General features: G+C 40.3%; 1 protein-coding gene across 2 annotated transcripts in view; it reads left to right on the top strand.

Moving 5' to 3' along the window:
* The window catches only part of SND1 (staphylococcal nuclease and tudor domain containing 1), a 407,418-nt gene that overhangs the window by 180,085 nt on the left and 211,515 nt on the right, over positions 1 to 15,818 (top strand). For both annotated transcript variants that reach the window (XR_010406399.1, XM_064574988.1), the window contains exon 12: positions 3,786 to 3,886. Coding sequence is in view for 1 of the 2 variants with exons in the window: in XM_064574988.1 (XP_064431058.1) it covers positions 3,786 to 3,886 (101 nt within the window). In the remaining variant the exon portion in view is untranslated. The remainder of the gene's footprint in view (positions 1 to 3,785; positions 3,887 to 15,818) is intronic.

The following is a 15,818-nucleotide window of genomic DNA, read 5'->3' as shown; positions in this document are numbered from 1 at the left end:
GTGGGCTGTTCTCAGGGCCTCATTTGTATTTGAGGTTTACTTTAATAATATTGCCTCCCAAAAGAGCTCTTTTTTAATCTCTTACTTTCAGTTCTTTTCCTAGATAAAGGAAGAAAGTAATTGGGAGATGAATGTAATTATTAATTCTTTAGGTTACTGAAGATTAAAGTTTTGTTTGTTTGGTCTTCCCACTTATTTTCTTGGAAGTCAGTTTTGAGAATACGGTGCCTTCTGGCCTTCTGAACTGGAAGATGGACAGGTGTTCATTTTTGTTAATTATCATTCCCCCCCCACCGCCACCACCATCACCACCACCATTACTCACTTGGCCTTCTGGATGAATTAATGCTCTCTGCATAGAGAGCTAATGTTACTCTCTGTATTTGCATTGAAGAACTGCTGTCCCACTCCTGTCTGCTGAGGTAGAGGCTTGGCTTTGGCAGGTGTAACCTTGAGATTCACTTAGTTCATTTATAAGCAAGGATGAATGTTTCCATTGTAATAGAATTGTGGGCTTGAGCTTGTTAAGTGGATCAGGTGAGAACACAGATATGTGGACCTCTTTCCTCACTTCCACATAATGTTTGACTTCCCACCAAATGCCCCCAATTCCACCATATTCTGTGGCTATGCCCTTTTTAATCTTAGCCCTGAGTTCCTTTACATTCCATGATATGGGCACCCTTGAGGTTTAGCTCCTGTACACTGCCAATTAACTGTGTGATTTTGCCATGACTTAAACAGATATCCAGGGGCTCTCCTGGCTCTCTTCCTGCTTCTATAAGTTAGTTGAGGGCCTTGCCAGTATAAAGAGTTCCAGGGTGTGTCACTGCAGACAACTTGGGGGCAAGCTTTTCCTCTCCAAGGGATTTGAGTCAGCCATCCTTCTGTTTGTAGCCCCTCTCGTTCCTTGTCCTGTCTTTGGCCTGTATTAACTCTGGCCAGCTGCATACAGGGAAACTATTAAAACCTCTGTGAAAGAGGGACTAGTTCTTAAACCCCATCCCCGCCCCTAGTCTGATCATATCCCTCATAGGTACCCATCTCCTTAGCTTTAGACAAGTTGATGAGACCTAGCAATAATTCCGGTATATACACCTGACTTTAGGGGCCTTCTGTATATTCTTTTCTTGTCTGTCTTGTTGTGTTATGACAGTACTTCTCATAAGAAAGATTTACCTTACCTCCAGTCCTTATTTGGCTTTCTCTCTGGTAGGGCTCCCTGTTGCTTTTAAACCATGATTTAGATGGAGCGTTCAAGTGAGTGATCTGACAATCCGAATTTTGAGGCAGCTGTCCTTTTCAAAATTTCTGTATTCATTTTTAAAATGAGTTTTTGAGGAACAGACAGTTTGAAAGGATTTTAATCGTGCTCACCAGCACTGTGGCTGAACTTGATGTCTATGCAATATGCTGTCTTTAAGCTGATCAGGGGGAACTAAAGACATGTTTAGAAAACGAGATTCTATAGACTTTCTGACTACGAGGATGGCTTCAGGATGCTTGATCCAGTGTATTTTCTTCCATGCAGATATATAAACCTTGGCCATGGCCGAAACCAGGCATGTACCTTAAAAACAGACACTACCTTGTTTATTAATGGATACCACATACTTGTTTCTTCTTAAATGTTTTCATAAAGATCATTGCTTAGTATGTCCATATCCATATAATGTATATTAGGATTAGACAACTTTCTCATTTTAAGTTCCTAGCTTCCTAACCTATTTGTACACATACCCTTTTCTTCATTCGAAATTTAAAGTTTTTCTAGTCCATTCAATCCTTTTGTTTCCCAAAATTTCCTAACTTCAACTGTATTGGTCCTGTGTGTAGTTAGCTGTGTCATTTTATTTACATACTGTGATACTTGTCCCAAGCATCCTTGTGACTGTCATCTTGTTTGTTCTCCTTGATGTTTCTTAACTTGGTTCTGGAACAGTTATGGTAGACTGAAATTACATGCAGTTTTTCTGTAGAGGCATTTCATATTTTAAAAAACAGATCTTCAAGGGAGTCTGAAAAGGTTAAAGAACTGCTTTACATAATGTTATCTAGGACTCCTGCAGGAATATTGCCATCCTCTTTTCTGTCAAGTTGTAATATCCGTGGGACCTTAAATGTTTGGCCATTTGTCTTTCTCTTTTGGTATCAGTCTTTTAATTTTTTTTTTTTTATTTGATAGAAAGACAGCAAGAGAGGGAACACAAGGGCGGAGTGGGAGAGGGAGAAGCAGGCCTCCTGCCGAGGAGGGAGCCTGATGCAGGACTCGATCCCAGGACCCTGGGATCATGACCTGAGCCGGAGGCAGACGCTTAACGACTGACCCACCCAGGCGCCCCAGTCTTTTAAATTTTTAGAGCAGTTTTAGGTTCATAGCAAAACCAAATAGAAAATAGAGAGTTCCCATTTATGCCCTACCTCTCCACAAGAACAGCCTCCCCCACTGTCACCATCCCCCACCTGAGTGGTACATTTGTTATAATTGATGAACCTTCATTGATATATCACCACTTAAAGTCCATAGTTAAATAGGGTTCACTCTCGGTGTTCTACTTTCTCTGGATTTTGAGAAATGTATGATGGCACATGTCCATCATTATTGTATGATACAGAATAGTTTCCCTTCCCTAAAAAATCCCCTGTGCTTTTCCTCTTCATCCCTCGCTCCTCCCCCTGACCCCCAGCAACTGCTGATCTCATTGTCTTTATAATTTTGCCTTTTCCAGAATGTCATATAATTGGAACCATACAATATGTCAGTTTTTTTCAGGTTGGCTTCTTTCTCTTAGCAATATGCATTTAAGATTCCTCTGTCTTTTTATGGCATGATAGCTCATTTCTTTTTAGTGCTGAATAATACTCCATTATCTGGATGTACCACAGTTTGTTTATATGTTCATCTACTGAAGGACACCTTAGTTCCTTCCAGATTTTGGCAGTTATGATTAAAGATGCTATGAACATGCTTATCCAGGTTTTTGTGTAGACATAAGTTTCAACTCATTTGGGTAAATACCCAGGCGTGTGATTGTTGGAACGTATGGTAAAATATGTTTAGTTTTATAAGAAACCACCAAACTGTCTTTCAGAGTAGCTATGCTGTTTTGTATTCACACCAGCAGTGAATGAGAGTCCTTGCTGCTCCACATCCACGTCAGCATTTGTTGTCAGCATTTAGATTTGGGCAATCCTAATGTAGTGGTAGCTCAGTAGTTTTATAATTCATATTTCCCCAGTGATATACAATGGAGAACATCGTCACCATCTGAAGGTCTTCTTGGGTGAGATGTCTAGGTCTTCAGCCCATTTTTAAATCGGTTGTTCATTTTCTTACTATTGAATCTTAAGGCTTCTTTGCATATTTTGGTTAGCAGTCCTCTGTTAGATAAGGCTTTTGCAGATATTTTCTCCCAGTCTGTGGTTCAGCTATCTTTCAATTGTTGTTTTTTAAAATGTTCAGGCCAGGGGCACCTGGGTGGCTCAGTTGTTAAGCGCCTGCCTTTGGCTCAGGTCATGATCCCAGGGTCCTGGGATCGAGCCCCGCATCGGGCTCCCTGCTCCGCGGTAAGCCTGCTTCTCCCTCTCCCACTCCCCCTGCTTGTGTTCCTGCTCTCGCTCTCTGTCAGATAAATAAATAAAATCTTTAAAAAAAAAAAAAAAGTGTTCGGCCCGGAAAATCAAACTGGGCGAGGTGATCTTTCACAACCGGGCAGGCACATGTGGCTGCTAGTGAGCTGTGTTGCAGACTCTCAACCTTAACTTCCTTGATTCTTTATTTGCAGGTCAATGTGACTGTGGACTACATTAGACCAGCCAGCCCAGCCACAGAGACGGTGCCTGCCTTTTCAGAGCGGACATGTGCCACTGTCACCATTGGAGGAATGTGAGTGTCCTGGCCAGCAGGGACTCAGCCAGAGCTGCAAGTTGTCCTCAGTCACCTCTCTCCTTTCTTTTCTCCCTGATGTGCTTTCTGTTGCTCTTAACACAGTGCTGCTTAATTATTATGTCTGTGTAGTACTTTACATTTGCAAAGCATTTTATAATCATTCATTAGCTAATCATATTCTTTTATTGTTTAAGATTTACTGGGCTCTGTGTGCTTGGCACTATATAGCATACATTATTACTATTAATAATGCCATTTATTGTCAGGCCCTAGGTACTATCCAACATTAGGTGGAAAAATTATCTGCACATTCGTTTAGGAAGTTCAATTATAGACAACCCCCTTCCCCCCCAAAAAAAGGGAGGGCAGGGGAAGAAGAAGGGTTCATTGGACATTTTCTTTATACAGATGTATGTTTTCATTAGATGATGGGGCCTTTCTCTTTTGTGCTGGCCATATCCTGTTCTGTTCCAAAGTCTCTTGGGAACTTGGTGGATGAACAGTCTTTCAAGGGAGGTATCTGACGGGGGAAGGAGGAAGCCTGCAGCCTGCTGGGCCATGCTTCCACAATGAATATTAAAACAGTCAGTCAGTCCCCAGTAGCAGTTCTTAACTCTGCGTAAAATATACCAATGTGATCATTGTTTCCATTTCTTTTTTTTTTAAAGATTTTATTTATTCATTTGAGACACAGAGATACAGAGAGAGAGCATGAGCAGGGGAGAGGCAGAGGAAGAGGGAGAAGCAGGCTCCCCGCTGAGCCAGGAGCCCGATGTGGGGCTTGATCCCAGGACCCTGGGATCATGACCTGAGCTGAAGGCAGATGCCTAACCATCTGAGCCACCCAGGCGCCCCAGTTTCCATTTCTAGTTAACAATCTTAAGTGCTGTTTGTTACCAAACTGTTATTTTTCTTCTCTTTTAAGGGGGCATAGTGGAGGAGAAGGAAAGAATAGGTTTCCCATCAAAACAGGGATTGTCTTATTGAAAGTACAATGGAGCCCATTAGGAGAAATACCTCTAAGCGACAGCGTGCCTTTGAAAGGAAAGAAGATCTTGCAGCTAATGTACCTTCCAGAAGCTCTCATACCAAAGAGGAACCTTTTCTGCTCGTTCGCTATCACACTTCGGCAATAACTATTTTTGGTCACTGTTATCACTCCCTATATTTATATAAACATTACTGTTCACACAACAGAGACTTTGTGGAGAGGAACTCAATACAGGCTTTTGTTGCCACTACCTTAATACCATCACAAGTGACAGGCTTCATTAGAAGTAGAATCTTGACAAATCAGATAATATTTTTGACATGGGAGAGACTAGGACATATTTTGGTCATTTTCCTGTCTGTATAAGTCGCAATAATGATTATTATCACTTTGTCACTACTTCTTAGGAGCTTGGATGCATGCTACTCTATTATGGAGAGCTGGAAAGTTAGTATTCCTATATATTACAATTTTAACTGTCACAAACAAGGAGTCATATCAGTAAATAACTGTTCCTGCTATCTAATATACTGGTACAAGCAACAGTGTCACTACTGTAAAAATCTACATCTTTATTATTTTTGTAGATGGTTTCCACCCATGTTTAACAGTCCGTTAGAGTAGGTTATTTCATTTAGTTACCACTGAGGTATATTCTTAAAGTAAATTCACACTGCTTAAAATCTACATAACCTGAGTGTGTTACAGAGCTTTTTCTTTTTATAGGACAATTTGAAACAGCTAGCTTAAAAATTCCATAGTAGGGTGTTGTGGGCATGCTCCATGCCATGAAACCTTGAGGTTCTGACTGTGTTGATCTTGGCTTTGATGGAGATTACTCCTTCAGGCTACCATGCCTCTCTGCAAAGGTTAGGTGACTCTCTGTTCCAACCAAGGTTTTGGTCAGATTCTCAAGCCGCCTTTATAAGAAAGTATCAATCTTTTTTTCAGTTTGGTTGGTTAACACAAGTTGATGGGTCTTAATTGACAGAAAGCATTGACTGTCTGTATACTTCAGGTTCATGCCTGGGATGATAACCTTGACCTTTCTCTACCTCTCAGTTCTTTTTTTTTTTTTTTTTTTTTAAGATTTTATTTATTTGACAGAGACACAGCAAGAGAGGGAACACAAGCAGAGAGAGTGGGAGAGGGAGAGGGAGAAGCAGGCTTCCCGCCAAGCAGGGAACCTGATGCAGGGCTCGATCCCAGGATCCTGGGATCATGACCTGAGCCGAAGGCAGACGCTTAACCATCTGAGCCACCCAGGAGTCCCTACCTCTCAGTTCTTGTAACTGGATTATAAGAAATACTATTTTTGTATGATTTACCAAAGTATTTACCAGTGTATTGATTCTTCTAGATACCTAAATTGTCTCCTTGATTAGACCAGCCTAGCAGGGTGCCTGGGATGCATTATGAGTTTCTTCATAGAGTTGTTTCTACTAAACTAGACTTTGTGAAACAACTGCTGGGCTGCCTTCAGGAGAAATAACTGAGATTTACGGATACTTTTGAGACAAACTCTCACTAGACCGTAAGCTCCCTAAAGATAGGGATTTTTGTCACATTCCCTGTTGTAGTCTTAGTATTCAGTATATGGTAGGAGTTTCAATAAATTTTTGAATTATTTGTTTATTATATTGCAGAGTGTCCCTTTATGAAGCTTAACAGGGAATACTGGGACACTTGTTTCTATTGAGCCCTGATTTTGTTGTTATGTAATCAATACTGGAGAAGTTGTATTGGATAGTTTTCCTTTTTTGTTTGGTTATTGGGACGTCCTTGCCAAAGATAGGCTGTTTCTGGAAGAAGAACATTTTAATGCTGCTTATGCTTTTTATGTTCCATTTGTACTCATAGCTTCCTTGCCTTGATTTTACTTTTACTTTTGCCTTGATTTTGTTTTTATTCTTGTGAATTTTCTGTACTTTTGCAAATCATTCCAAATAATATTATAAAAAAGTTGAATGAATAAATAATGTTCAAATACTCAGCTTTATAGTCAGAATTTAGGTATACTAACAGCCTTTTTTAATTATTCAAAAACACTGTCTAGAGAAGGGATTTTTTTTTTAATCTAAAATATTTTCGGGCGCCTGGGTGGCTCAGTTGGTTAAGCGACTGCCTTCAGCTCAGGTCATGATCCCAGGGTCCTGGGATCGAGTCCCGCATCGGGCTCTCTGCTCCTTGGGAGCCTGCTTCTCCCTCTGCCTCTCTCTCTCTGTCTCTCATGAATAAATAAATAAAATCTTAAAAAAAAAAATAAAATATTTTCGGGGCGCCTGGGTGGCTCAGTCGTTAAGCGTCTGCCTTCGGCTCAGGTCACGATCCCAGGGTCCTGGGATCGAGCCCTGCATCGGGCTCCCTGCTCAGCGGGAGGCCTGCTTCTCCCTCTCCCACTCCCCCGCTTGTGTTCCCTCTCTCACTGTGTCTCTCTCTGTCAAATAAATAAATAAAAAAAATCTAAAAAAAAAAAATAAAATAAAATAAAATAAAATATTTTCATTTCATTTTAAACATAAGAATGTACAAATATTTCCAAATCTTTGATATATGGGCAGAGTAGGTTAACTATTTCATAACCTGATAAATTGCATAACTTCCTCTTTAGAATAAGTACTTAAAAACACTAATTAATGAAACCCTAGATTTTTGTGATTTACATCACCCTCATTTATTTTGTAGCCATTTGAAAGCCATTCATCTTATTAAACCTTTTAAAAGTATTCATCTGTTTTCATAAACACACATTTTTTTATGTACTCCTTTTTCAGTTATTAATAAAATATTTAATGGAGTACATAATTAAAAATAACAAGGACAACAAGTATAAATAGTTATGGGATCAGAAACAAATGGCTCAACAGGTTGGGGCAGAAGTGCACAGGTATGTCTGAGTGGCGCTCATTCATTCTGATTGGCATCAGCTGAAATCCTGGAATGTACAGGTCAGGTCAAGGAAGGTCATTTAGGAGAGCTCCTGTAGTAATGCATCATCTCTCTGAAAGACAGTCTTTGTTCAAGCTGGTAGAAATGTTGCAGAATTAAGAAGTCATCCAATCCAAATTATGCCTATCAACCTCTGTAGGCTTACGCCAAAATATGGGCTTTTATAGCATCTAGAGGCTTTTCCCGTTCCAAGAGATCAGCTGGGCTCCTCTAGCTATGGAAAAGCATGTCTCAAGCTGCTGATCACAGGGTAATAAGGAGGGGGAGGCAGATGAGATGGAGTCTCTTGCAGTTATATCAGAGCAGATTTTTTGGTATATTTCACATGTCAAACTGTGTGAATTGTCTGTATCCTCAATACGGTTCAGTCTAGTCCTTCTGTTTTTCTTTTTTGTGTAGGGGAGGGAGTTGAGTCACAGGATCTCTGTGAGGTACCTCTGGTGTGACAGTCTTCTCTTCTTATCTCTTGCCCTCTAGAGAATCAATGAAAACGAGGTTCATCATTCCTCTAATAGTTAAAATTTTTTTCTTGATTAACTTCACTGTAGAGTTGGCAAGAGTTGTTATCTGTTAATCAAAACAGTTTAAATAAAAAATAAAAAGATCAAACTTAGAGTTGTTTCTCATTCTCTGGCTCCCGGGCTGGGAATTAGCTGAGCCTTTTAGGCTTGGTTTGTGACATGAAGCTGTCAAGATGGCGCTTCCTGTTAATTACTTTTTATTGTATTTAAGACACTTAAATAACTCTTCTTGTGATTTAGTCTTCTGTGTAATTAGCTTCAGTGATTAAAATCTCCTTCTTTCTTTATTGTCAGAGCCTTCTTGAGGAGTGAGATTTTTCCGGGGTGACCTTTCTTGTGCTGGACTTCCAATTACTTGAAGCTCTAGTTTGGCAAACCCATATTATAATGTATTAACGGGTCGCTCACTCTTTCTGCATGTCACCTTTTGAAAGAAAGGTGTTAACATTTGTTCACATTTATAAGGGGGCATCTAAAAAATACAACTCTAGGGTTAAGCCTCACATACTCACATTCACATTTAGCACCACTCCAGCCCTGGAAAACTGTAACAGATCCAGCAGTTATCACTTAAGATGTTTCCCCAGTGTTTCTCATGTGAAGTATTCCACAATGGTGGGAGACCATTGACAGGACCTGTTTTGGGAAAGAATGACATAGAGATGAAACTGTAGAATAGGAATAATTGGAAAATGGCCTGTTTTTGTACAATGTCATATTTTGAGGGGGGGTGATTTTTTTTTCCCTAACATTCGTTTTGAAACCATGTTTCCCTCTACTACTTTCCTACCTTGCCCTTTGGCTGTCTGCTCCTTTGATGCCCACACAGGTATGAGGCCTTGCTGCCAGAGGTATTGTCGAAGATCTTTTGGACTTGGGACATCTTAGTTACCTCTTTGTTCTAATGACAGTCATCCAGCAGCCACAAAGCCATCCTTTTGAACTTTCTTTCTTTTTTTTTTTTTTTTAAGATTTTATTTATTTATTTGAGAGAGAGAATGAGAGAGAGAGAGCAGGAGAGGGAGGAGGGTCAGAGGGAGAAGCAGACTCCCTGCCGAGCAGGGAGCCCGATGCGGGACTCGATCCTGGGACTCCAGGATCATGACCTGAGCCGAAGGCAGTCGCTTAACCAACTGAGCCACCCAGGCACCCCCTTTTGAACTTTCTTTATGTCTCTCTGGATTCTTCATAGATAGAGCTTGTCTTTTATTATATTTATGTAAACCAGGCAATCACACTTGCAAGGGATGAGACTTCTGCTGCTTCTTTTTCCTTTTTCTCTGGTTCCAGTTTGCAGGAATACTTCTTTCCTAAAGTCTTCTATAAGTGACTGAAGCTTGAAGTCAGGTCTAGTCCTTCTTCTAGAATAATCCTTTTTGAATCCTAGTTTGGTTTTTCTCAGCCACAGTAGGAATAAGTGTCCTACAGTCCCCAGCTTTTCTGGCTTGAGTGTTTTTCTGTAGCTTTAAGGCTTTCACAATCAGACCAAACCTCCTATCTCTCAAGTCTTCACATTTTAAAACATACTAATATCTGACTTTCAAGCTAAACATAGGAAAAAAAGTGGCCTCTTGGAACCAAATTTTCTGGACCTAGTGTTCTTACTTAGAGCTGCCTACAGCATCCTGAAGATACTCTTTGCACCTGAGGAAGTATGGAGACAATATTAATGTCACTGACTGGGCCATTGCCTCCCACAGATGCTCCCATGGAAGCATAGATGTTAACTTCTTAGCCATGTCTGCTTTTTAATTTTTGGACAGTTATCTTTATAGCTTTATAAATTAACACTACTGGTTTAAAAATGTTTAACTTTAAACTGTATCTATTTGCTTCCTTATGTAAAAGATGAATATTTTTTAATATTTTCACTATTATTTCCTTCCTTTAACCCCCAATTTTGTTATATTATTTAAGTTTTACTATTAGTGAACTTTATAAAGTTCAATTACTGTTTTTGATTAACTTTATAGAGTAATTCCCTCTCTGAAAGATAAAGTTAGAATGCTACCTTTTTTGGACTCCTTCCTTTTAAAAGTTTTTCTTCTGGAGCACCTGGGTCGCTCCGTCGGTTAAGTGTCCGACTTTCGATTTTGGCTCAGGTCGTGATCTCAGCTTCATGAGATTGAGCCCACCCCGTCATCTGGCTCTGCACTCAGCTGCGAGTGTGCTTGAGATTCTCTCCCTCTCCTTCTACACCCCTTCCCCTGCACTCTCTCTCTTGCTCTCTCTCAAATAAATAAGTAAAAGATTTTTCTTCTATTTCAAGATTTATTACATTACTCCTCTGTCAGAGTAATTGTCTTCTAAGCTTTGCTTGTGAGTTTAACCCAAAAAAATTTACCCTCCACCTCCACCCCATGGTAGTTCTAAGCTCCTGTTGAACCAAGTATGACAGAGTGAGAAGACCTACAGAAAAAGAAATCCTACGTCATTTTATCCCTAGAGAAATGTTAATTCCCTGTGTGTTTTTCTCTCTGTGTGTGTGTGTATGTCTGTCTCTTCATTTTGTATTTTTGTTTTTGTTTTGTTGTTGTTTTTAAAGTAGGCGCCACACTGGGTGTGGAGCCCAGCTTGGGGCTTAAACTCATGACCCTGAGATCAAGATTATTTCTTGGATATCTGCCAAGGGTCAAAACCCTCTGCTCTTAATAACTTTGTGGGAATCAAAGGGACAGGAATGAGGCTGGTTGATCCAGCTCTTTTGAATGTGGGTCCTGATTAATTGCTCAAATGATGTTCCCAAAGCCTCGTCGTCGCTGTGGTGCTTTGTATTTTGTCAATAAAGGCCCTTGAGGCACTGCCAATTCTCCACCTGAAATCAGATCCCATCTGCTTTCTGTCTTTCAGGATTTGTGCAAACTTTCTGATACGCTGTTAACACACTTTTCTTTTTCTCTAGCACCATTAGGGCTCTATTCTTGTCCATATCTGTCTTTTCTGTCATTTCAGTGGGACCTTATAAAGGATGTCATGTGGACATAAGTTCTCAGTCTGCCATTCTGACCTCCCTCAAGCATTCTTTCTTTATTCTTTTGGATAATGCAATTGATGTGATAAGGAGAGGGGACATTTGACATGGTTACCAATAAGCAAAAATTCTGTGTCTTTTATATGCCATTTCTCAGCACCTTTCTCTTTACAATTCCTGTGGCCGGCACAGTACAAAGTGGTAAGGTAAATAGGAATGGAGTTTTTGTAGATTCTGTTATCTCCCAGTCGTGATGCTGCCTTACAGGGGATTTGCTCCAGTTCATGCTGAGTGAATTGATTTTTTTTTTAAGTAATAAAAAAATTATATATGCAACTAATGAATCGTTGAACACTACATCAAAAACTAATGATGTACTATATGTTGGCTAACTGAACATAATATAAATAAATAAAATCACAAAAAAATTGTAATGTTTTCAGAAGTTTAGGAAATAAAGGGAAATTATCTATTGTTTAATCATGCTAATATAATAGCTTTTATGTGGGGGGTATTCCTTTTGAGTGCTGGTTATTTCTTGAGAATTGAATCTGGGAACAGGAAAATTGACTACTTGACCTTGTGTTACCATGAAGTCTAAGGCAAATTGTTATTGGGTGTCTGATAAAAGTAGGCTTTAGAGATAAACAGACGTGATGTAAAACCTCAGCCCTGCTACCGGATAGCTGTGCAATCTTGGGCCTTAGTTTTTTCTTATGTAATTTAGATATAATAATCTCACATCTCATCAGGTGGTTGTGAGGATTAAATGTACTAATGCATTTAAATATTCAGCATATATACTAAGACCTAACAGTCAAGTTCTCACATCAGCTCCAAGCCTCTGAACTCGACTGGTTGCCATTGATGTTAATTTCATATTTAGCGGCTTCTGTCCTTTCTCTCTCTCTCTTTTCTTTTTTTAAAAGTTCATTTATTATTTATTTGAATAATCCCTATACCCAACGTGGGGCTTGAACTCATGACCCCGAGGTCAAGAATTGTATTCTCTACTGACTGAGCCAGCCAGCCCTGTCCTTTCTTTCTTTGTCCTCTCTCACACACTTCTGGCTATTTTTTTTTTCACTCAAACTTCTTTTTAAGGATTTTTCTTGAATGTTTTTATATTTCATCCTCTTCTTAGTCTTAACATTCTTCCTGGCTAAGCTAATCCACTGATAAACTGCTACCTCACAGAATGTTCTAAGTATTAGCTTAAATAAGATATAGGAAATGCCTGGTAAGTAGTAGTTGCCTGTAGGTTAATTAAAAAACAAAACAAAATACCTCATTGGATTATGGCTTGGATTTTGTAGTAGTCCATTTTTTTTTTTTGAAGATTTATTTATGAGAGAAAGAGAGGTGGGGGAGGGGCAGAAGGAGAGGGAGACAAGCAGACTCCCTGTAGAGCGGGGAGCTTGACGTGGGGCCCAATCCCAGGACCCCAAGATCATGACCTGAGCTGAAATCAAAAGTCAGACACTCACCCAACTGAGCCACCCAGGAGCCCCTTTAGTAGTCCATTTTTATTGTCCCATGCCAGGCCCTTCAATTGGATTTATCTCTTTTCTCACTTTTTAAAAATTACCATGATGGCTAACTTATATCCATTTTTCCTCTAAATCTTTTTTTTTTAAGATTTTATTTATTTATTTGACAGAGAGAGAGCACACAGGTAGGCAGAGCGGCAGGCAGAGGGAGAGGGAGAAGCAGGCCCCCCACTGAGCAGAGAACCGGATGTGAGACTCGATCCCAGAACCCTGGGATCATGACCTGAGCCGAAGGCAGACGCTTAACCGACTGAGCCACCCGGGCGTCCCTCCTCTAATTCTTAAACGTATACTGTTAATACAGTAATGATTGATAAGTACTTGCATAAAGGTACAAGTGGCATTCATAAGTAAGTTTTCATGTTTCAAGAAGTTTAATGCACATACAGTTTATCCCTTAATAAAAGTAATTTATTGAAAACATCTTGGCACCTGAGTGGCTCAGTCGGTTAAGCGGCCGACTCTTGATCTCTGCTCAGGTCTTAATCTCAGGATCCTGCATTCAAGCCCCATACTGGGCTCCACACTAGGCATGGAGCCTACTTTAAAAAATAAATAAATTAAAAAAAATATCTTTCAAAGCAAGAGGTGTGCTAACAAGCAACCTATCTGGATATAGTGCTATAGTTAGTGATCTGCCTATCTACATACCTGAAGTGGTTGAAAAGGCAGAGGACTACTAACCTTAAGTGTTTTAGGAAGTGCTATTACGTGCCCCCCCCCCCCCGCCCAAAGTGTTCTACTGAAAGTTGTATTTTTGTTTTTTAAGATTTTATTTATTTGACAGAGAGAGCACAAGCAGAGGGAGAGAGAAGGAGCAGCAGGCTCCCTGCTGAGAAAGGAGCGCGATGTGGGACTCGATCCCAGGACCCTGGGATCATGACCCGGGCCGAAGGCAGCTGCTTAACTGACTGAGCTACCCAGGCGTCCCTGGAAGTTGTATTTTGTGAAACTTACTGAATGACCCTCTCTGTTGTGATGTTCTTGTGAATTTTTGTGCCATTAGTAAAAATGTTTACAACAAGTGGAACTTGGAGAGAGGAAATAGTTGGACCTTTAAAGTCAATGCGTATGATAGAATTTGGAGATGTTTAATAACAGCATGAACTTCCCAACAGGTAAAGGAAACTTGGGACTGTCTTCTATTAAGTTTCCAGTGTGGGTTTTACATGGGGCCTTTTAGATTTCTGATATATCTGCTTACATATCAACTATGACTCAGCAAACTATTGCCTTAGTGTGAGCCTCTATTGTGTTAAAATTATGATGCATAAACCATCACATATTGGGTTGACAGCAAGGGGAATTCTGATGTACTTCTTAGACCATCTCTTCATCAACCCCCCCTCCCCGCCCCATCATGTTGGCATTGATTGCAAAATCACTTTTTTTCTTTCAGAAGCAGCTATACAGAGCATTTATTCTTGTCACCACTTCCTCAAAAACCTCCCTCTGGAACTGTTCCTTCACTTGTCCCTTAGCAGAGCCTGTGGCTGTGGAGAGATCAGGCCATTGAGTGAGGGTTGACCACAAAGGCTCTGTAGTGGTTTACTGGGTTTCAAAGCCAGGGACCAGAATAACCCTGCCCTCCCCAAAGAGTAGGAGAGAAGAAGAAATTTCAAAATCCTCAGCCTTTTTGTGGGGCTCATTTGTTGCTTATATTAGAGCTAAGAATCATCTAGTGAAAAACTATTACATCTTCTAATTCTTAGAGAAAAATGTTGAGCACCAGAAGACTGTTGGTTTTGACTTAGTTTTATAAGTGGAGACTCATTGCTAGAGCTTTTACTTGCAGAGATTCTGAAAGCAGTTAAGTCTAAAGCAGTTACATATTCTAAACCACAGCCACACTGACACTGGGCTTGGTCTAGTTGCTAATGGATTCTGGGGCATAAGAGCACCACTTTCCTGTTCCCGTGGTGCCCACTGGCTGGGTTGTGGACTGTAAACTATAACAGGACAGATAGTGGAATTCTTTACTGGGCCCTTTTTTTCTTTCTGACCCATATGACAAAACTTCTCTTGAGCTTCCATCCTAAGAAGCGACCTGTGCCAAGATAATTTTCTTCTAATTTCTCTAAAATGATTGGGTTTTCTAAAGGAACATAGAGTTAGTTACTCTGCCACTTAGCAGTGACTTTGGAGCAGGATGACAACCTTCCAGAAGCTAGGGTATTATTTTGAACTTCTTCCTCTAAACAAAGCATTGTTTATGTCTCTCAACATTTGCATAGATTATAGAGGACTTGAAAATGACTCTCTGGGGCTACCTCATGCCCATTTTGGTCTTTACTAGACCTCTGCGATTTGGCTGGTTCTACTTTCACTGTCAGAGCAGATCATTCCAGATGCCATTATGTAATTTTCTGTCTTGGGGTGTGTGTTTGTGTGGGCGGGTGGTTTTGTTTTGTTTTTAAGTGGTGTTTAATGTCAGGCTAATAATAGACTGGGTACGTAGGCCTGGTTTTGTCATAATGGCCACGAGTTTGCTTATTTGTCCCTTATTCCCCTCAGAGGCGGAGAACTCCCCCCTCCCCAAGTGATGCCTACATTTTGGAGGGGGTTCATCACAGCTGCCTAGAAAATGCCGCATGGCAACTGGCAGTTCTGTTCTGAAGAGACAAAGATGAGGAATCTGAGGAATCCTCTCTGGTTGCTCTCACAACCTATTACTTGTCTTCCTGTGACCTAAATTGAACCAATAGGAATGAATTTGCTGTTCCTGAACCAGTTCCAAAAATTGGTCTATGCTTAGGTTCTTGTTCTTTAGGGAGTGCCAGGTTCGTTAACACATTTATGATGCTGGGGCCTTAAGTTGTGTTAGGTCACTCTTGGCCCTTGAAATTTGGAAAAAGAGAGTATATTAGTTGAACTTTTCTGTCTGTGTACTTTTCCTCAAAATTGTATGATAGAACCACCTGGGGCACTTAAAAATAATGGTGCCCCA

The sequence above is a fragment of the Mirounga angustirostris genome, unplaced genomic scaffold (genome assembly GCF_029215605.1).
Source record: "Mirounga angustirostris isolate CCGP_5_RB_7025 unplaced genomic scaffold, mMirAng1.0.hap1 SCAF_12, whole genome shotgun sequence".
NCBI lineage: Eukaryota > Metazoa > Chordata > Mammalia > Carnivora > Phocidae > Mirounga > Mirounga angustirostris.
Note: the sequence above shows the minus strand (reverse complement) of the source record. Positions and strands in the feature narration are given on the sequence as shown.